General features: G+C 37.9%; 1 protein-coding gene across 1 annotated transcript in view; it reads right to left on the reverse strand.

The window, feature by feature from the left end:
* Aatf (apoptosis antagonizing transcription factor) overlaps nucleotides 1-23,264 on the reverse strand; it is a 93,923-nt gene that overhangs the window by 54,389 nt on the left and 16,270 nt on the right. The window contains exon 5 of the mRNA XM_048365124.1: nucleotides 114-228. Within this exon, the coding sequence (XP_048221081.1) occupies nucleotides 114-228 (115 nt within the window). The remainder of the gene's footprint in view (nucleotides 1-113; nucleotides 229-23,264) is intronic.

Genomic DNA, 23,264 nt, shown 5'->3' on the forward strand with positions numbered 1-23,264 from the left:
GCAAGTCTGATATCTGCCGTCCAGAAAAAGAGCTGTCTTTCTCCTTCATACATGATGGGACACTATACAGATTTTTTTTTTTAAGCAACTCCATAGTTCCATTTCCTTCTTACCTTTCTGCTTTGGACTTCATCCCATCTACTAGATATCTAGTATCTGGGTACTGGAAAAGCAACTCTTCCTGAAGATCTACCAATGACCTCAACAATGCTTTCAGTGCCTTGTGACCTAGAAAGGAAATAAAACATAGAGAATAGAAGTGATCTCCAAGGTGGAAGGAAGATGTCTCCCATTAAGTTCTATCTACGAGCAGTGTAGGTGGAAATGTCCAGTACAATTGGATATCTCTAAAATGAAATTTTAAAAAACTTTTAAAATATAATAACAGGGCTTATCTCATAAGGATTTTGTGAGAATAGGCAAGATAGCATGTATAAAGTGCTTAGAAAGGTACCTGTAAATATTAAGACTTAAATGGTCAGTGCTTAAATTTATTAAGTTTAACAAACCCTTTCCCGGCCTGTCATCATAACCAATAAACTGTCCCTTTGCGCTAGGCATCAGTGGCTCATACCTGTTATAATCCTAGCTATTCAGAAGTCTTAGATCTGAGGACTACAGTTTGAAGTCAGCCCAAGCAGAAAAGTCCACACAACTCAATCCCCAATTAACCAGCAAAAATACCAAATGTATGGCCAATGTGGTAGCTGTGAATAAGCAATCCAAACAAGAGCAAAGCACTGAGTTCAAGCAGGAACTAGCAAAAAAAGGGGGGTGGGGGAGGGAGGAGTGTGTTAATTTAAAAATAAAATAAACTGTCCCTGTGGTGTTGAGTTTTCTTGAGTATATTCATTTCTAAAAGTATATACAGAACTCCTAGATTGTGTCCCTCTAGCAACCACTTCCTTAGGCAAATTTCTCTTCCTCCTGAAGAGCACAATCCCATTCTGAGCTACCACCAACATTCCTCTCACACATATCTCATTTGCCTTTGCCTCTTGTTTGAACTGCAATTATCCACCTCAACCTCTCATATACACATCCTTATGGAAAGTTCCTGTTCACATAGGAGAGCCCATGTTAATGATCTTCTACTTTGCAGTACTGAATATTAAAAAAAAAAAAAAAAGATGGTACACAGACAGCATTCAGAAGCCTGAGGCAGGCAGGTGTACCAAAGTTTGAGGTCCGCCTGAACTACAATTGTATGATCTTGCCCCCAAAAAGACAAAAATTGGGGGCTGGGAATATGGCCTGGGGCTGGTGATATGGCCTAGTGGCAAGAGTGCTTGCCTCCTATACATGAGGCCCTGGGTTTGATTCCTCAGCACCACATATACAGAAAATGGCCAGAAGTGGCGCTGTGGCTCAAGTGGCAGAGTGCTAGCCTTGAGCAAAAAAGAAGCCAGGGACAGTGCTGAGGCCCTGAGTTCACGGTCTATTACTGGCCAAAAAAAAAAAAAAAAAAAGACAAAAATTGTACACTCAGACTATGATTCCACCGGATTCTTTTACCCAACAGTACAGATACATTTATGATACAAGTAATTAGGATTAGGTAGACAGTCTACCTAATCATGGTTGTGGAGAATTTGTCTTGCTATGTAGAACCCAGGCTTGCTATAAACTCTAGATCCTCCTGCCTCAGGCTCTGCAGGACTGGGATAACAGGCATGTAACCACCATACCTGTCTTCCCTTCTTTTCCTTAAGTAACTATAATCATAAAGAAGTGGTCATCAATCACAGTAGTATCCCTGTCCTCAAACTCAAGATTAGCCTCCAGTACTGGGATGGGAATCCAGGCATGCACCACAACATATTCCTCACCATATTATTCTTATCACTACCAAACTGTACACTTAAAATGGTAAATTCTCTTTTATTCCCTCCCTGTCCCCCCTCCCCTCAGGCTTGGGCACTGTCCCTAAGCCTCTTTGTGCTCAAGACTAGCACTCTACTACCATTTGAGCCACAGCATCACTCCCAGTTTTTGAATGGTTAATGAGAGATAAGAGACTCACAGAGACTTTTCTGTCGAGGCTGGCTTTAAACCATGATCTTCAGATCTCAGTCTCCTGAGTAGCTAAGCCTAAGTCATGGGAGCCCAGCTGTTATATGCTTCTTACCATAACAAAAAAATTTAAAATAACAGAAGAGCAAAGGGCCTATCTCTTATTTCTTCGAGATAATGTGTATATAATCAACATGAAATCAAGAATCACACAACACAGGAAAGAAGCTGGAAAGTAGTCTATAATATTTATAGCTGTAAGCCATAATCAAACTCTTAATATGTAACATGATAAAGAAGTGTGAAGGGCTGGGGATATAGCCTAGTGGCAAGAGTGCCTGCCTCGGATACACGAGGCCCTAGGTTCGATTCCCCAGCACCACATATACAGAAAACGGCCAGAAGCGGCGCTGTGGCTCAAGTGGCGGAGTGCTAGCCTTGAGTGGGAAGAAGCCAGGGACAGTGCTCAGGCCCAGAGTCCAAGGCCCAGGACTGGCCAAAAAAAAAAAAAAAAAAAAAAAGAAGTGTGAAAAGATAAAAAAATACAATTTTAAGACCACTTTCAAGTAGCTACTCAAGCTTTTTTATTTTATTCAAGTTGTTTTTTTAAAAAACTCCATTGTACATATTAGACAGCATATCAATCCAACAAGAAAACAGAAAGCCAATATCAGTAAATCAAAGTATGCCTTCTGTTAATACTTTCATATACTCTTGTTCTATACACCCGTTTACCCACTCAGAATGTAGCCCTGGAGTATTTAAGTTCTATTCAGGTGTAGCACCATCATGCATCAAAGTCTCAAGAGATGAACTCTGCAATTCTGTGCTTCTAAACACCACCACCAAAAAATAAAATAAAATAAAAATTAAAGCAGTCACCAGTGGCCCAACACATGGAGAACTTCCTGTAAAGAAATTTATGTTCAAGCCCCACACCTACAAAAAATAAAAGAAAGGGCTGGGAATATGGCCTGGTGGCAAGAGTGCTTGCCTCATATATATGAAGCCCTGGGTTCAACTCCCCAGCAACACATATACAGAAAACAGCCAGAAGTGGCGCTGTGGCTCAAGTGGCAGAGTGCTAGTCTTGAGCAAAAAGAAGCCAGGGACAGAGCTCAGGCCTTAAGTCCAAGCCTGGCAAAAAAAAACAAAAAGAAAAAAATATGTCCAAGACAGAACTCAATTTTCATTTCTTTGTAATGAAGGGCCACATATGTCTGGATGGAGTACAAAACATAGAAACAATGGAACAATCCTTGCTGAAGTAGATGGGTTTCTTAAAGGCACCTCTCACTACAGTAAGCAAAGACCTCAGAAAGTTCAAATTCAACAGTAAATGCATCCTGGACAAAACAAAATCCTATGTATTATTTATATGTTATTATTTATATAGGACCAAATTCTATTTGTTGAACCCTATGAATAATAAATAGATTGAGGGCTGAGGATATGGCCTATAGTGGCAAGAGTGCTTGCCTCGTATACATGAAGCCCTGGGTTCAGTTCCCCAGCACCACATATATGGAAAGCGTCCAGAAGTGGCGCTATGGCTTTGAGCAAAAAGAAGCCACGGACAGTGCTCAGGCCCTGAGTCGAAGCCCCCAGGACTGGCAAAAATAGATAGATAGATATAGAAATCAACAGTTTCTAATTTAACTCTTTTTTTTTTTTAAGCCAGTCCTGGGGCTTGGACTCAGGGCCTGAGCACTGTCCCTGGCTTCTTTTTGCTCAAGGCTAGCACTCTGCCACTTGAGCCACAGCGCCACCTCTGGCCTTTTCTATCTATCTATCTATCTATCTATCTATCTATCTATCTATCTATCTATCTATCTATCTATCTATCTGTGGGTGCTGAGGAATCTAACCCAGGGCTTCATGTATACGAGGCAAGCACTCTTGCCACTAGGCCATACTCCCAGCCCCTAATTTAACTCTAATTTTTTCTCCCAATTATTACAAGAGATATGTTAATAATATGCTTTTTTCACTCCCCCTGTTGGCACATGGCCACAAAGCAAATGAAAATTGTCAAGAATACCTATGTTTGTTTTGCCCTACATGGTCCATTTGAAAAGGCCTTTCCTTTAAAAGCAGACTAAGAAAAACATATGCTTTACCATATTATCAAGTTATAACCTAGCATGTGAACACTAAAGCTTTAAGGAATAATTCTGAGCAAAGAATAAAGGGAAAGAGTATTCAGTAAGGGTCAGAAGTCCTGAGTGCTATCACCAACTGGTCAAGTCATGTAAGTTGACCAATTTAATCTGAGTCTCAATTATCTCAGCTATAAAATACACAATCATTTGCCCATTGACCTAACAAAAAAAAATGTGTTATTAAGACATTCACTAAATTTCTGAAGAAGAAAGCATGTTATATACTATCAAAAAGTCACCACCACTTTCTATACAGTGAAAGTGCGCTAAGCTCTAATATTGATCTATCACTGTACTTGTTTTCATATTCGAATCTTACTTATTCGTTTACATGCTACCCATATGCAAACATTCTCTATGTAAAATGTCACCAATCTAAAAAACATTTTTACCTAACAGCTCTATTTTTTCCTCCTGATTCATCTAGGCTGTCCAACACAAACAAAATTATAGGTTAAGAATCTGTTTGGACATGGCACACAGTTCATTAATTAGATTACAAACCAATAAGTAAATTTCTGGCAATGGGATGGAGAAAAAAATTAGAAGAGTGAATGTGTAAGGTAAAATAAAGCTTACCTTATCTGTTGTTAAATGTCTACATAGTTATATTTAAATGAATATGCAAACATACAATTATTTATGTGCAAGTACACATAAACTCCCACATTCCTATTACCTCAGATAAATACATGGAGCTGGAATTTACAGATTACAAGAGAGCATTTTTTTCTCCTTCAAAAGTAACTCCAGAACTAGAGCTAAACTATAGGTCAAAATGACACACAATATATTGGCCTGAGAACAATACTTTTCATTCAAATCCACACAAGCCTGCCACTTGCACTAGTCATCCCCAGCAATTAATCCCCCAAGAAAGACGTTTGATTAAATCTTTTCAAGCAAATCCTTTGCTTTGCTTTTGTTAGTTCACTTCTTGTCAACATCTATTAAAATATGCCTTTAATTCTCCCACAATCTTAAAAAACACCGATTCCACTGTCTTCAACTTTAATCAACTGTATGGCCAGCATTTTTCATTTCATAATAATGTGCTGCTTGGAATTCAAGAGGCAGGCTCAGCATCAATCATCTGGTAAGAATTTTTCCACTGCAATAAATATGCAAATGAGGAGAGCCAGTCAGTCGTATTTCAGGCCCGACTTGCTAGTGTTTTAAAAAAGACACAAATTTATTAATTGCCGGTGGCCAGAGGAATCCTATTACTTTGGGCATTGATTACAAAGCTGTGTGAGTGATTATTGTGCAACTCGCAGGCTACCCAGGCATGAGGAAAAATTATTAAAGCAAGGCAGAGATTATCAACTCAGAATAACAATAAGCCTTAACATTTAGGCCCTAACTTCTTCAACAAAGAATTACGTGAAAGCTCCACTGTATCATAATTCCGAATTCTGTCAGTATTACTGTTTGGGCTTGTTCTATATTCCCCAACCAGAATGCTGTTTCCAGTAAGAAAAAGGATGGCAAGTTACAAATTCCCCAACAACCATCATTTGGATGAATAGCTATCATTTCCAATATAGGTCCAACTAGAATTGTTATCCATTAAATATAAATATATGTATATATAGATTGTGCACATACATGTATACAGATTTAGATAATTTGGTATGCTGTCACAAAGACTGGTTTTAAGAACAGTGTAAGGAGTTCTGACACAGAATGTCAGCTAGCCCTGTGAACCAAAAGTAGAATATCCACAAGGTAACTTTTCAAGCAAGAGTATGGGGACTTACATTCTAAAATCATGAAGGTTAAGCCACAACCAGACTTGGGTTTTCATACCTCAGAGAGCACCACAGTAGATGTGAATCTGAGGGGGTCTATGGAGGAAAAGGCTTGATAAGCTAATTCTGAATGTAAAGTGTTTTGTGAGAACTATTCAACACAAGACACATTAAATAAAATAAGAAAGAGGGCTCGATGGACAAAACTTTTTCTTTTAAGAAAATGGTGTGGGGAATTGAGGGAATAAGTGAAAGTTGAAATAAGGGAGAAATGAAGAGACACATGATAAAATATATGTTGAGAGAGCCCCCTCACAGAAAGAAACAACAGAAAAAAATCCTTAACATTTTACATTACTGCCACACTAAGTAACATGATAAATAGTGGGCATTTGTGTTCTGTGGAGGGACATCCCACTCATGCTGTAATTTCTGACCAGGCATGAATTTATAAGGAAGGAAAAAGAACTGAAAATTTCTTCAGTTTCCCTGAATACTCTCTCAAATACCTTGATGAAGTGTGTCAATAAATCCTTAAAAAGCCCTATAGGACACAGCAATCTAACTGATCAATGTACATCCAGAAAGCCACTACAGTTAGCTTCTACTTCACAGACCCTAGACAACCTCGACTGCTCCTGAGTACTTTTCCTAAAAGGAGAAATTTATTTTCTCCCTTTAAATAGGAAGAGCTCAGAATGTAAGGTACTTAAAATCCAAGTTTATTTACAAGTAATGATTTAAACTGTCTAACAGCAGTTATCCAGAGAGAGTAGGGACACTTTCATTTGTATTTGATATACTTTTAACCATCTGAATATTTTATAAGCATATATTACTTTCATAATTTAAATTTTTATTAAAATTTAAAGTAAGCTGCAAAGTAAGGAAATTTATTAAAAACAAAATTAGAACCCAAATCCAAATAACCCTCTCATGTTTCATTTAAAGTACTCTGATTCCTTCATATTGTAAAACTCCCTAGGTAAACCTATCCCTAACCAAATGCCCAAATTCTGTAAATAAAATGGGTTGAGAGCTAAGTCTGGTGAAAATGGGGATTCAGAAAATTCTTTGCTGAAAATTCAGAATTTCATGTGGAATCAACCACTCTTCTTTTGGGGTCATGCATATCACTGCCACCAAACTTAGTACACTGTGCTCTGCATCTGATTTCACCAGGTTTAAGCTGCTTCAGGGTAGAGACCCACCTCATGCTGTCACTCCAACATCCAATATATCACACTGACCATAAAAGGTATTCTAGAAATGTTTTCCTAACAGAATTGATGTCGAAGTTCTATGACAGAATGTCTGATCACATTATCATTTCCAAATCTAAATGCTGACAGCCCAACCTACTTATGTTCTAACTTTAAATCAACTACATATTCTCAACCTTTTGTTAATAGATACAGAGTTGCCACACTTGGCATTTTCTTTATTATAACATAACTAACCATATGCCTTCCTGTGCACTCCTTGTGAGCCAGGACTGTAAACTATTCACCATGGTACCTTGATGCTTGTAAATAATTCTGTATTTTTGAAAAAAACATAAATACTTATACATTTATATTTAAGAATGACATCTGATCTCTTCCTTGGCATATACTTTTTTTTTTCTTTTTTTTTGGCAGAGCTGAGGACCAAACTTAGGACCTTGTACTTGCCAGGCAAATACTCTTTCACTGAGCTAAATCCGTAATCCCGGCATATACTTTTTTGTGTGGCTTGGTACCAGTGTTGAACTCAGGTCCTTACATTGTTACTTGGCTTTTTTGTTGGAACGTAGCTTTTAGGTCATGCCTCTAGTCTGACATTTTACTGGTTAATCAGAAGAGTCACAGGGACTTTTCTGCCAAACTGACTACACCTTGTAATCCTCAAATCTCAGCCTCATGAGTAGCTTGGATTACAGGTATGGTATATACTTTTTGTTTGTTTGTTTGGGGGGTTTTGTGGGTTGGTCCTGGGCTTTAACTCAGAGCCTAGGTGCTATCCCTGAGCTTCTTTTGCTCAGGCTAGAGCTCTACCACTTGGGCCACAGCTTCAATTCCAGTTTTCTCAGGGTAGTTTGTTAGAGATAAAGAGTCTCGTGGAATTTCCTGCCCAGCTGGTTTTGAACCATCATCCTCGGATCTCAACCTCCTGAGTGGCTAGAATTACAGGTTTGAGCCACCAGTGCCCACCAGTATATACTTTTTATATGTGCATTTCAAATCTTAAAAGAACTAAATATATGTAATTCACATCATCTTTTCAAGAAAAAGGAAACAATTATTGTGGTGAAAGACCTACACAAAAGTCACAAAATTCTGTGCTATAGGGAGTGGAGGTATGCATCAGCCAATGAGCAAAACATCAGGAACTGAGTTCAAATCTTGATCTCAAAAAAAAAAAATCAGAAAATTCTGTACTATCTCTTTAAGATTAACAGTTAACACTCAGTGAAGACCTACTAAGTGCCAGATTAAGCACTTTTAACTCATTTAAGTCCTCACAGCAATTCTTTGAAGGATGTTCTATTACATCACTATTTTAGAGATGAAGAAAATGAAGCATTACTTACAAGCTTAAAATAAATTACAGTTTTCATTTTCTACATCAATTTACCTTTCTGAGTTATGTATCAAAGCTACCCGAGGATCAAAGTATAATAAAACTTTCAATTACTAAAAAATGACCAAAGTTCTACCATATGATTTAAAAAAAAAAACAAAACACCAGTGAGACTCTTGTTAAAATGTTATGGCCAAATCTGGTTCCCACAGTTGAAAAATAAAATGGAAAAACTAAAGTAGGCACAAAGTATGTGATAGACAAGCAAGTTCTATAGGAAAAGATAATGTTAAGGGCCAGGCACTGGAAGCTCATGCCTGTGATCCTAGCTACTCAGGAGGCTGAAATCTGAGGATGATGGTTCAAGATTCAAAGCCACCTGGGCAGGAAATTCCATGAGACTGTTTATCTCCAACAAACTACCCCCAGAAAGCTAGAATTGAAGCTGTGGTCTAAGTAGTAGAGCACTAGCCTTGAGCACAAAGAGGCTCAGGGACAGTGGCTAGGCCCTGAGTTCAAGCCCCACAACTAACCAAAAAGAGGGGAAAGGCCAGAAGCGGATATGTAGCTCAAGTGGTAGAGCACTAGCCTTGAGCAAAAAAGTTCAGAGACTGTTCTCAGGTCTTGAGTTTGAACCCCAGGACCAGCAAAAAATAAAATAAAATAATGTTAAGCAACGGGTTAAAGTCTCCAAAATTAAACAGCCAAACACATAAGATAACATGCTTAGACTCAGTACTGAAAAAAAAACAACAACTTAAAATACACTTAAAACAGGGCTGGGAATATGGCCTAGTGGTAAGAGTGCTTGCCTCATATACAAGAAGCCCTGGGTTTGATTCCTCAGCACCACATACATAGAAAATGGCCAGAAGTGGCACTGTGGCTCAAGTGGCAGAGTGCTAGCCTTGAGCAAAAAAGAAGTCAGGGACAGTGCTCAGGCCCTGAGTTCAAGGGCCAGGACTGGCAAAAAAAAAAAAAGTTAAAACACCGTGAGATAAATGACATTTAATATCAAGTTTTCTATAGCCAATTTCTTAGTCTGGGATACAGCCCGCAAAGTACTCATTAAAAATGTGCTGGCCCTGGTTCCATCCCCAGGACGGCAAAAACAGACATCTATATAAATAAAATAGCATAATGTGATACTTTTATGATAATGTTTGATTCTGGCAAGATTCTGAGGAAAGGAATTCTCCATTCACAACTGATAAAGAGTTTAATTAGCACATCTTATCTAGGAAGCTGTCTGGCAAAACTTATCAAAGTTGTACATATGCATGTCTTCTACTTCTGGAAATTAATCAGGAAAGAAACAGATTCAAAACACAAAATAGTCTTTTTAGCATTAATTATAATGGCAAAAATACTGTAACCATTTTAGGTGTCAATTTACAGAAGACTGCTTAATTTTAGTCAGAAAACTTTCTGTGCAGCTATTCAAAAGGTTAAGTCCAAATGGAATTTGTTTTGAATAAGTCAAGCCATAAAAAAATGTTTGGGAAACATCTGGGAATAAGGCCTAGTGATAAAGTGCTTGCCTCGTATACATGAAGCCCTGGGTTTGATTCCTCAGCACCACATATATAAAGAAAGCCAGAAGTGGCTCTGGGGATCAAGTGGTACAGTGCTAGCCTTGAGCAAAAAGAAGCCAGAGACAGTGCTCAGGCCCTGAGTTCAAGGACTGGCAAAAAAAAAAATGGATGTATTAGAAAGGAACTAGGAATGTTGATTAGGTTAAATGAGATGATACTGTCAAAAATGATATTTTAAAGCCACATACTCAAATACAGGGTAAAATTGTATAGTGATTGTTATTTGAAATATTTTTTTAAAAGAAAAAGATAAAAGCTAGAGCTGAGAGCTTGACTCAACTGGTACAGTGCCTACCTACCTAAGTCTTAACTTCAAACCTCAGTACCACCAAAAAAAAAAAAAAAAAAAGAGCTATATTTATATGTAATGACATGTTAAGGTATAAAACATTATCACTTATGATTTTTAATAACGTTAACATTGACACAAAATACATTGAAGGACATATACAACAACAAACTTACTAAAACAGAATGTCTGCATAACAATATTAACAGCAGAGAAGAAGATTTTCATAATTCACATTACATATTCCAGTACTGTTTTGGGTAGCTAGAGTACTCAATTCTGTTTGAACAAAAATAATATTTTTAGAACAAATGAGTTTTACTATGAATTTTTAAGCTTTTAAGACTATTATCAAGAATAAAAAATCTTCTGAGGTAGGTTTAATTCTGGCAACAGAAAATCAAACATGAAGAAGAAACAGATTAAAATACAATTAGGAACCAGGCATAGTGTTGCCCGTGAGTATATGAGCAAAGGAAGCGGAGTCAGGAGGATAATTAGCCAGCTAGTCCAGGCTACATAGTGAGTGGGAAGCCAGCCTGGGATATAATATAGAGTGAGACCTAGATCTCAAAAAACTAAAACAAAAAAAAACAAAAATAGAACCACGAGACTCAGAAGTTGCATAGCTCAACAAGAGGCCATTTCCCTAGAGCTAGTTTATAGTTTTCCTTATTGGATTCACACAAGAAATAACAAAAACCAAACAAATGTAAGGGGGGAAATACTCTCATTAAACACTGGAAAACGTAAATTAAACAGGCATCATTTTCCATCTGTCAAAGTGACAAAGATGAAACAAAATTATAAATATCTAGTGTAGACAAGGATAAGGGAAACTAACTTATTCATATAAAGGTTAGAATGCAAACTGGTAACTTTTTTGGAGAGAAATTTGGTAATCTAGATCCAAAGCCTTAAAATTGCATATATTCTTGAAAAAGGTACTAATCTAAATCTAAAAATGTATTTTTTGCAATAAAGTATTCAAAAATGTAAGTGAATAGTAATAACAATATTGTTATTATTTATAGAAATGAAAACCCAAAAGTATTTTTTGATAGTAAAGAATTAAACTACCCGTATGAAAGAAAGCTTATACTATTATTAAAAATAACACTGGAGAAGCCAGGCACCTGGGGCTCATGCCTGTAGTCCTAGCTACTCAGGAGGCTGAGATCTGAGGACCGTGGCTCAAAGCCAGGCAGGAAAGTCCATTGAGACTCTTATCTCCAACAAACCACAAAAAGCCAGAAGTAGAACCATAACTCAAATGGTAGGGTGCTAACCTTGAACAATAGTAGCTCAAGACAGTACCCAGGCCTTGAGTTCAAGCCCCAGTATTAGCACAAAAACAATAATAACAACACTGTAGAACAAACTGCAATGACATGGAAAGATATTCATGTTCTGTTATTGGGGGGAAAAAATCAGACTACAAAACAATATAGAATATGTTCTCCCCACCCCCACCCCAGTCCTGGGTCTTGAACTTGGGGCCTGGGCTCTGTCCCTGAGCCTCTCTGTGCTCACGGCTAGCGCTCTACCACTTAAGCCACAGTGCTACTTCTGGGCTTTTTTTGTTTATATAGTACTGAGGAATCGAACCCAGAGCTCTGTGCATGCTAGGCAAGCACTGTACCACTAAGCTACATTCCCAGCCTGTAGAATATATGTTCTTATTATGGTTCTAACTTTACATTCACAAAGAAAAAAAAAGGAAAAATAAATACAACATAACAAGATATTAAGAGTACTTCTATGTAACTGCACCCTCTTTGCACAACACCTTGTAAAAAAAAATTTATGTTCAATTAATAATAAAAAAAATTAAAAAAAAAAGAGTACTTAACTTTGGTTTTATTGTAGACAAGTCTCCAAAAAGGCCAATGCTGGCCTCAGTCTCCCAAATCTGGGATTATAAGTATGTATCATCACATTCAATTTTAAAGTATATAACTCTTAACTGCTAGAATTGAAAAACTATTTCCTAATTTTGTGTGAATTTTTTCTAATTTTTTCTAAAGTGTTTACAAAGAATATAAAGGTAAACTCGTCTGTTTACTCATTATTTTATCATCTGAAAAAAAATCTAACCTGCTATTAGGATAGAGTCCCTGAGGGCCTTTTTAGCCTTTACTGAAAACACAAATGTCAGAAACATCATTTTAGAAAAACTGAAAGACATCTATTTGAAACTTGCCTTAAAATAGTAGTGGCAGAGTGCTAGCCTTGAGCAAAAAGAAACCAGGGACAGTGCTCAGGCCCTGTGTTCAAGCCCCAAGACTGGCAACAAAAACAAAACCAAACAAAATAATAGGACATTTTTCCTACCTTCATTTCTTTAAGCATTGGCATTTTTTCATATATGTATTCCTTCAAACTTTCTTTGAAAAGGATGGGGGGGGACCTTTAGTTACAGCTATACGAACAAAGACTGGACAATGCAGCCAAGGGCAAAGGCTTAGAAATGGAGCAGACCAGGTCTAGCTAATGGCTGTTAAACATGTTACCTCCCTAAACTTAATTTCCTCACCTGTACAACTCAGTTCTGTGTCTGTTTCACAGGCTGCTGTGAGAAGTGAAATCACTCATACACATTTAACTCTTGTGTGTAGGTAGTAGAGGAAGATGAACAACCAGGAGCTACTTTTGTAACTTGCAGAATATACTGGCATTTACAATTATACTTAGGCAATAAAAATACTAAAATAGAAGTAAACTGATAATTCTCAAATGTCCTATTTCATTTCTCATGCTCTTATATTTCATAAGTCTTACTATAGATGACAGAAATGCTTTGATTCCTTGAGTCAGAACGTTTGTCTCAGCCAACCTACTCAACCCGCACCATGACGTATGTAGCACAACATATTATACTATCTCTAAGCCATAGGAATCTTTAAGACTAGCAAGAGCTTTATCTACCTATAAAACTTTTTCTTATATAAACAGTATGAGCAGCTAATAAGAATTCTTGCACTAGTAGCATGTTGGATTTCTCCAAGAGACAAACTTACTCACAGTTATACTGAATAAGAACTGATAGACTTAAGAGTAAACAAGATTGAGAGTAGATAACAAGCAAACCAATATTATATAAAAGACATTAAAAATCAACCAGAGTGGGGAGGAAAGGAAAGTGAAGGAGGTAAAGAGTCTGATCAAGGTACCAAATATATACATTAATAGATAGGTCGAAAGATAACCACCCTGGCATAACTGATGATAAAAATTGTAAAATACATACATGAACACACAAAGAAAATGGTGGGCTAGAGTTATGACTTGCTTATTAGCAAGTGTAAGACCCTGAGTTCAAAACCTAGCACCACCAAAAGAATGAAATAAAAATAAAGTGGAGGAGCTGGGAATATGGCCCAGTGGTAGAGTGTTTGCCTCGAACACATAAAGCCCTGGGTTCAATTCCTCAGTACCACATATATAGAGAAAGCCAGGAGTGGCGCTGTGGCTCAAGTGGTAGAGTACTTGCCTTGAGCAAAATGAAGCCAGGGACAGTTCTCAGGCCCTGAGTTCAAGCCCCAGGACTGGCAAAAAAAAAAGTGGATATGCACATATTTTATTAGGCTTGTTCTCTCCCCCAAAGATAAAAAGCAATGGAACCTGAGAACTACATAAATTAACTTAAAAAAGAGAGAGAATCTACATTATAGTGTAGTCCAAATATAATTTTCAAATGTGCAAATAATAATCCACATAAAATTATGTCTTAAAATTATCCTAAAATACATATAATTCACAAGATATTTTGTAGCCCTTTAAAAAATTTTGTTTGCTATTTTTGCTGGTGCTGGGGGTTTGAACTTAGGCCCTGGCACTTTGCTCAGCATGCTTGTGTGGCTGGTGCACTAACTACCACTTCACTTGAGCCACCCACCCCCCCCCACCAGCACTCATATTTTTTTCCTCACCCTTGCACTTGTCCTGTTTTGTTTTTGTTTAAAGTAGTTGTACAACTCAACATGTCAGTTTATGAGTATAACACATCCTAACAACCTTCTGTTCTTGTCAAAACTGCCATTAAACTTTACTATAAGGCTCAACAGTAGAGTACCTGAGTACAAGACCTGAGGGTTCAATCTCCAGCACCAAACCAAACCCCATTAAAAAAAAGAAAAAAACAAAGGAAGCTCCTTTAAAATGTAATCAAAGATAATAAAATATTTTTATAAAAGAAAAGAAAATGTGTACTATCACATCCAAAGCAACACAAATCAAATTTTGTTGGTTGTGTTATTCCTGAGTAGAGATAAAAATTGTTAACATAGAAAAGCTTTTATTTTCTTACTTATATGTACCTATAATGATTTGTCTCAACATTTTAAATGAAGATTTTTTTTTCTTTTCTTTTGGCCAGTCTCCCTGGGGCTTTAACTCAGGGCCTGCATTGCTGTCCCTGAGATTTTTTTTTAAAAGCTCAGAGCTTTACCACTTGAGCCACAACTCCTAAATCCAGCTTTTTTGCTGACTTATTGGAGGTAAGAGCTTCATGGACTTTCCTGCTTAAATTGACTTTGAGCAGCAACCTTCAGTTCTCAGACTCCTGCGTAGTTAGGACTACAGGTATGAACCACTAGTGCCTTGCTCTTTGTGTGTGTGTGTGTATACACTAGACACATACACACACACACATTTCCCTCCCCCCTCCTTTCTTGCCAGTCCTAGAGCTTGGACTCAGGGCCTAAGCACTGGCCCCGGCTTCCTTTTTGCTCATGGCTAGCACTGTACCACTTGAGCCACAGCACCACTTCGGGCTTTTTCTCTGTATGTGGTGCTAAGGAATCGAACCCAGAACTTCATGCATGCTAGGCAAGCACTCTACTGCTAAACATTCCCAACCCTCTTCATATATTTTTAACACAAAGAAAGACTGTACAGACAAATTAACTCCTACAAAATTCCTATCAAGTTTCGTAAGTATCAGGAGATGCCTGGCATAGGAGCACAGGCATGTAAGTCTCAGCACTCAGGAAGCTGAAGTAAGAGGGACAGAGATTCAAGGCTAGGCTGGACTATATAATATGATTGTTTCAAATTAACTGATATTAGGAAGAAAAATATCTCCTTTTTAAAAATTGTTTTTGTTTCATGTGGTATTTTTAAAGATAGACCAACTTGATAGGAAACTACATTGAGTATTAGCCATGACAAAACTGGCAAGGAGCTTGCTGAACGAGCAATCTGATTTCATGTTTCTAGCCGCTTTTCCACACTACACATTAAAACAGAGACTAGCATTGGCTTTAGACCACGGCTGCTGAAAGGAAAAGGTAACAGAACATATACTCCATATAAAAATGGCTTTATGAAAAAGCTCACGTGATGTAAGCATGAAGCTAGTTTGTTTCCATTTCCAAGATGATTTTATTTATGATGACAAGTACTATTATGGGGTGGGGGAGAAAGTCCTGAAAATTTAGAATAAATACAATTACAATTCAACCTTATCACATCTTACACATCCAGCCAAGTGAAAGAACCAACAAAAAACTAAACACAAATTCTGTGTCTTCCTGGAATTTTTTTTCCTTAAATAAAGGATTTACTTTCTACTCTTCTACCCTAGCCCTCTCAATCAGATCATTTGTTCCTATTTTGGTACCATGTATCCCTAAGGAGGTTCAATGAGTTCTGAAATAATTGTTACTCACAAGCAAAATGGGAAAAAAAAATAAAGAAGAAGAAAAAGAAGAAGAGAGAAAAAGCAGAATTAACTGCAATTGCTACTACAACTGAGAAACTTGCATCTTTTACTTTTACCATGTAAATAATGCACAGATCCTGCGGGAACATGCCAAACACCAGGATTCTTAATTAATGGAGCTCTTTAATGTGCAAATCAGGAACAAATTGCAAGTTCTGACTTGCATTGATTATGAAAACATTAATTGAATGAGCACGATCCTAAGAAAGACAGAAGCTCAAGTTTTCCAAGAGACCAAAAGAATACAAAGCTCTGGAAACCAGACAACTCTGACCAATGTCTAAAATACAAACCTACACCTGAGTGTTCTCTCTAGTACACAATGAATTAAAAACAAGAGATAAAAATAAAAGTTTAATCACAAAGCAATCACTATAAAAGCATCTGTTCCTACACTGTGTCACATCAAACAGAAAAATTTACTTCATAAGCTTATAGACACTGTGTTAAGAAGGAAAAGGGGGGGAAAAAACCTACTTTACACACACACACACACACACACACACACACACACACACAGGTACAACAAAACAATGCTGTCTCTTTAAAAAAAATTTCATCCTATATAAATTATAGCCATAAACTTTTCCTGCAGTGCAGCCTAATTAATTCTTGTTCTATACACAAAGGGAAATGCTGGGTGACAAATGGGTGTGAAGCCAGAAAGCTGCCAGGTCTGCAAAACATTTTCTACTTCAATTTATAAGCAATTTTGCAGTAAATCATCAACCAGAACCTGGAATCTCAGGAATCTCTGAGTGTCCAAACCACATTATATCACTTATCAAAGAGAGAAGGAAAAAAGTGTTTAAAGACATCTCATTTTTCAGTTCGAACCCACATCAAAATCTAGAAGCTCTGTGTAATCTATTATTCTTTTCTGGATAAGGTTTTAGTTCCAAAGATACATATTTCAAGCAAAAATGACACTATAGGTTGATGTAACTCATTCCTCTACCCCTAGAAGTACTGTATCATGTATCCATTACCATAAGAAATATTCCCAGAGTTTTCTGGGAATAAGCATACAACTATTTATACCCCCCTCCCTCAATCCAAGCAAAATGTTCACAATCAAGGCCAGCTAAAGAAAGGGCTCAACAATGAATCACTAGAAAACAGGTGGGAAACACTCCAATGAAACAAGGGTACTAGAGAGGAAAATGGAAACTCATAGGAGACAAAGAAAAGGCTGGGCTGCTTCTTTGTAGTCAAACCCTTCCCCCAACCATAACCTGTGGCAGCCACTAATCTGTTCTCTGTCCCAATAGTTTTATCTTTTCTAGAATTTCATAAAAATGGAATTGTACAACCTTTTGAGGCTGGCATCTTTCACTTAGTATAATACCTTTGAGAGTTATTCCTTTTTATTGATGAGTAATGTACTACAATTTGCCCAATTTGTTTGAAGGACATTTGGATTGTCTCCAATTTTGCTGATTATGAAGAATGCTGCTATAAACACTCATGTACAAGTCTGTATGGACACATTTTCATTTCCCTAAGAAGGTCTAAGAGTGGGAGTGGTAGATCAGGAGGACCATATGCTAAAAATATGCCCAATTTTATTTAAAAGCAAACAAAAAAAACTTTTTCCTAAATAGCTGTACTATTTTTCATTCCTACCACAAACACATGAACCATTCAGGTGCTCTGGCATCCTTGCCAGCATTTGGTATGGCTAACTGGAATGTAGAATCTGCATCTCTCTCAACACTAATGATTATATTAATGATTATGATTATTTTTATGTGAAATGTCTTTTCACAAGCTTGTCATATTCTTTGGTAAAGTCTTTGTCCAATTTTTGCCTGTGTTTTTAAGTGAATTTTTTTATTGTTCAGTTTTAGAGTTCTTTATATATTCTGGACTTAAGTCCTTTTTCAGATAGGCCATTTGGCAAATATTTTCTCTCAGTTTGTAGTTTGTCTTTTCATTCTGTTACACCTTTCACAGAGCAAAAGATTTAAATTCTAATTTAGCATGACCATTAATTTCTTCTCTTATGAACTGTGCATTTGACACCATATCTAAGAACTCTGCCCTGGGCTGGGGATATAGCCTAGTGGCAAGAGTGCCTGCCTCATATACACGAGGCCCTAGGTTCGATTCCCCAGCACCACATATACAGAAAACGGCCAGAAGCGGCGCTGTGGCTCAAGTGGCAGAGTGCTAGCCTTGAGCGGGAAGAAGCCAGGGACAGTGCTCAGGCTCTGAGTCCAAGGCCCATGACTGGCCAAAAAAAAAAAAAAAAAAAGAACTCTGCCCAATCCAATGTCCTAAAGACAGTTCTCTCATGTACTCTTCAAAAAACTTAATAAGGTAGGTTCACCCCTAGTTCCTAAGCTCACACCTGCAATCCTAGATACTTAGCAGGCTGAAATCTGAGGATCATGGTTCAAAGCCAAGGGCAGGAAAGCCCACGAGATTTTTATCTCCAATAAATCCCTGTCCCTCAAGTGGTAGAGTGCTAGCCTTGAGCAAAAGGAGCTCAAGGACAGTGCACAGACCCAAAGTTAAAGGTGGAGGGAGGGAGGGAAGGAGGGAGGGAGGAAATAATCCAAGAGAATTTTCAGAAACTTTTCTATGTATTTCTACATATTCTCTTCTCATCTGCCACTATAATTAAGCTGTCCATACTGATCACCTTAGCACTAGATTCATCTCCCCTTACCTACACAAATCATTGCTATACCAGAAAGATGTCCTCATTTGCATCATCAATTTTGCCTACTGCTGGATCATTCATACCAATATACAAACATATTATTATCATTCCATCTTAAAAACAAACAAAACTTCTTCTGATGTAGATCTCCCATCACCTAATGCCGCACACTTCTCTGCTCAGCTTTAAAGCAACATCCTATGAAAGAATTATGTATGTTGTCTAAAAATCCTTTTTCCCCAGCCTCCCTTGTTCCCATTATGATCAAGTCTATGCTTCTTCCCCCCCCCCCCCCCCCCCCGCAGACAAGGGCTTGAACTTAGAGCCTTGTGCTCTCCTATGGACTTTCTTACTCAAAACTGATACTCTGCTATTTGAATCATACCTCAAGCGAGCATTTTTTATTTATTTAATTTTTTTTTGCTGGTTAATTGAAGATAGACTCTTGTGGACGCTTCTGCCTGAGTTGGCATCAGACAACAACCCTCAGATCTCAGCCCTCTGAGTAACTAGGATTACAGGCATGAGCCACTGGTACCTGGCTAAGCCTATACTTATTTTTTATAAACTTATGCTCTGAAACCCCACCAAAATAGCTCACCAAAGTCACAGATGCTCATCGTGTTATTAGTCAAATTTCAGCTTCCGCCTTAGTTAACCTGTCACTATTTTTCCACAAAAAAAAACTTGAGTTTAAATATATATATTTATTCATAAGAAGAACCAGGCCAGGTGCAGGTGGCTCATGCATATAATCCTAGTTACTCAGGAAGCTGAGATCTGAGGATCACAGTTCAAAGCCAGCCAGGGCAAGAAAGGCTGTGAGACTCTTAACTGCAATTTACTAGAAAACCTGAAGTGGCACTGTGGCTCAAGTGATAAGAGTGCTAGCCTTGAGCTGAAGAGCTCAGGGACAGTGTCCAGGCCCAGAATTCAAGCTCTACAACCGAAGGGGCTACAAAGGGAAGAGGAAGAGGAGAAGTAAGAAGAACAACAACAACCATGAGCTGGAGGTTCACACCTGTAATCCTAGCTACTCAGGAGGCTGAGATCTGTGGATGCCAGCAAGGGCAGCAAAGTCCCTGTGAGACTCTTCTCTTCAGTTAACCATGCAAAAATTGGAAATGGTGCTGTGGCTCAAAGTGGTAGAGTGCTAGCCTTGAGCAAAAGAGCTTAAGGACAGCACCCAGCCCCTAAGTTCAAGCCCCAAAACTGACAAAAAAAAAAAAATCCAGAAGATTAGAGAATGTAGCTCAGTGGCAAAGCCCTGGATTCTATCTCCAGCACTTAAAAGTCAGAAAGAGAGGGAAAGAGGAAGGAAGGAAACTGGATGGTTACAGAAGTGAAAATGAATGTAACAAAAATGAGTAATGGCTTCCCAAATGGTCCAACACTATTTATCATATTCATGAATAATTTTAATAAAATATTTTAAGAATAGGTTTTAACAGAAGATAGTGTATAGATGCATACATATCCTTACAAGATACATGCTATTTTCTCTTTATGTAATGTGTAGCATATACATGTGTGTATAAATATATGCATGTATAAACATGTATATAAAAATGTATGTATATGAATATAAAAATAGGTTTTAAGACATTAAAAAAACAACATAGTAGCATCTTAGGCTATAGTTAGGTTTTAAAGACAGCATAAACAAAAATAAAATTTTAGAAAGTTCTTACAAAATGACTTTGAAAATCCTTTAAATTGTTCATGAGGTACATAAATGTGCTTTCCCTAAGTAAGTCAGCAGTCTGTTTTCCCTTCATACATTAGAGCACATCAATTAAACACACATTACCACATTTAGGAATCATGCTATACAAAGACTACATGTCATAAACTTTGAACACTAAATTCATATTCTGCTCAAAGAGATACTCACTGAAGAGGTACCCAGGAACAAAAATAACTGCGACAACAAAAGATTTGTCCTGCCACCATTCCCTGCTGAAAAAAATGGCAGGCTCCAACATATAAAGATCTGTAAGCCTTTAAGCAGGAATACAATGTAAAGTGAAATCCTACTGTGCTAGGCACATGTTCTAGCTACTCAGGAGGCTGAGATCTAAGGATCTAGGTTCGAAGCCAGACAAGGCAAGAAAATCCATGAGATTTTTATCTCCAACTACCCACCAAAATGCTGGAAGTGGAACTGTGGCTCCAAGTGGTAGAGCAGTAGCCTTGAGTATACAAATGCTCAGCAACAGGGCCCAGGCCCTGAGTTCAAGTTGTCCTACAACTGACAAACAAACAGAATCTAGTACTAACACTCTCTGGATTGGTACTGCATCTTAGTGGTGGAACAATTTATCTAACAAGCAACAGTCTCTGGGTTTAATTCTCAACACTGGATGGATGGATGGATGATTGCACTTTTCTGATTCTACCACTTCATTGCTTTGAAAAAGTACTTGCTCAATGATCAAGTTTACTGTCTACAGAATATAAATGCTCATTGAACCAGGTTGGCAAAATAAGTAACAGCTACATAGGGACCAAAAATAGTCAATAGAGATGGCCAAACAGAGTTATATTTCAATGCTAAGTCAACAGGTATTATGTAAATATCAAACAGAAAGTTATCAAAAAAAGATTGCCTTCATTTCCCACCTAGAGTTCAGGAAAAACAAGAGATCAATAATACTCTGCGGTAGCAGAGTAGAACAAATGTTACAGATGAGAATTTAAATTGTTATAATTCTTCTAAGAACCAGCTTGGCAATATATTCCCAAAGCCTAAAACAGAAAAGAGAAGTACAATTTCTTTGCCTTTGCAATTACATTTTAGGGAATGTAGATCTGTGTACATAGTATCCACTAGCTATATATGGCTAATGTTGGGTTTTTGTTTGTTTTACAGTGCTAAGGCCTTAGAACATACTAAACATGTATTCTACCACCGAGTCACACTTCAACCCCTACATGTGGCTACATGTGAGTTTTTAAAATAAGCTTAACATGAAAAACAAGAATATAAATTTATCTCATTTTCTCTGGACTACTTACATTGTTGTATTATTGACATATTGGATTAAATAAAATATATTACTAAAATTAATGTTATCTGGAGTTTTTTTGTAGTGCTAGGAATCAAACCCAGGGCCTTTTACTTTACCACTGAGCTACTTAACCAGTCCTTGGCTTTTGGAGATAAGGACCGTCACTATGTCACTCAGGATGGCCTTGAAATCATGGTATAGCACCAGATCAAACTCATAGTCATCTTGTTTCCAACTTCCACGTCCTGGGATCTTAGATATTATATACTACCACACCTAGCTCTTTTGGCACCTGCGACGTGTGTGTACACGCACACTCATGCATGCACTCCAATTCTAGGGCTTGAACTCAAGGCCCTGGGTGCTGTACCAAGTTATTTTTGCCCAAGGCTAGCTCTCTACCACTTGAGCCATAGCTCCACTTCTGGCTTGTTGCTGTTGTTGTTAATTGAAGATAAGAGTCTCATCAGCTTTCCTGCCCAGGCTGGCTTGGAACACAATCCTCAGATCTCAGCCTCCTGAGTAGGTAGGATTACAGGCATGAGCCACCAATCCCCAGCTTCTTTTGGCTTTTTATTTGGAAGTACTTAGAATTGAACTCAGGGCCTCACATTTGCTAGACAGACATTCTACCACTTGAGTCATGACTCTTACTTTTACATTAGCTACTTTCCAGAAAGTAACTCCTAGCCACAAAATTAGCCATGATTTAGGAGATCAGTGCAATTAAGGTATCTAAAGTATTGACCTCTGGGTGAAGTTTGATTAAGCTAACCACCCCTCCCATCAAGAACCAAAGAGCTCGTGTTGGTAATGTACTTACCTAGCATAAACAAGGTCTGGGTTTGATCCCCACAGCACCACAATAACAAAAACAAGAACAAGAAAATGGAAAAAAAAAATGCTATTGTTATAAATGTCCCAGTCTACCAACACCTCTTTTTTTTTGGGGGGGGGGGGAGGGGCAGTCCTGGGGCTTGAACTCAGGACCTATGTGGGCACTGCCCCTGAGTTTCTTTTGCTTAAGGCTAGCACTCTACCACTTGAATCACAGTGCCACTTCTTGCTTTCTCTGATTATGTGGTACTAAGGAATTGAACCCAGGGCTTCATGTATGCTAGGCATGTACTACCACTAAGTACCAAACCCTCATTTTTCATCTTATCCCTTGGAACCTTTGTATGCAAACCTTTGTACACTTTACTCAACAATGGTGACTTTTTTTTCACTGAAGACTGTTTTTGTTACAAATTAATTTTTCTATGAAAACCTGTGAACCAATCTGTAATTTTAAGGTTTTCTTTTTTTTGTTTTGTTTTGTTTGTTTTTTGGCCAGTCCTGGGCCTTGGACTCAGGGCCTGAGCACTGTCCCGGGCTTCTTCCCGCTCAAGGCTAGCACTCTGCCACTTGAGCCACAGCACCGCTTCTGGCCATTTTCTGTATATGTGGTGCTGGGGAATCGAACCTAGGGCCTCATGTATCCGAGGC

This window comes from Perognathus longimembris, chromosome 17, assembly GCF_023159225.1.
Source record: "Perognathus longimembris pacificus isolate PPM17 chromosome 17, ASM2315922v1, whole genome shotgun sequence".
Lineage (NCBI taxonomy): Eukaryota > Metazoa > Chordata > Mammalia > Rodentia > Heteromyidae > Perognathus > Perognathus longimembris.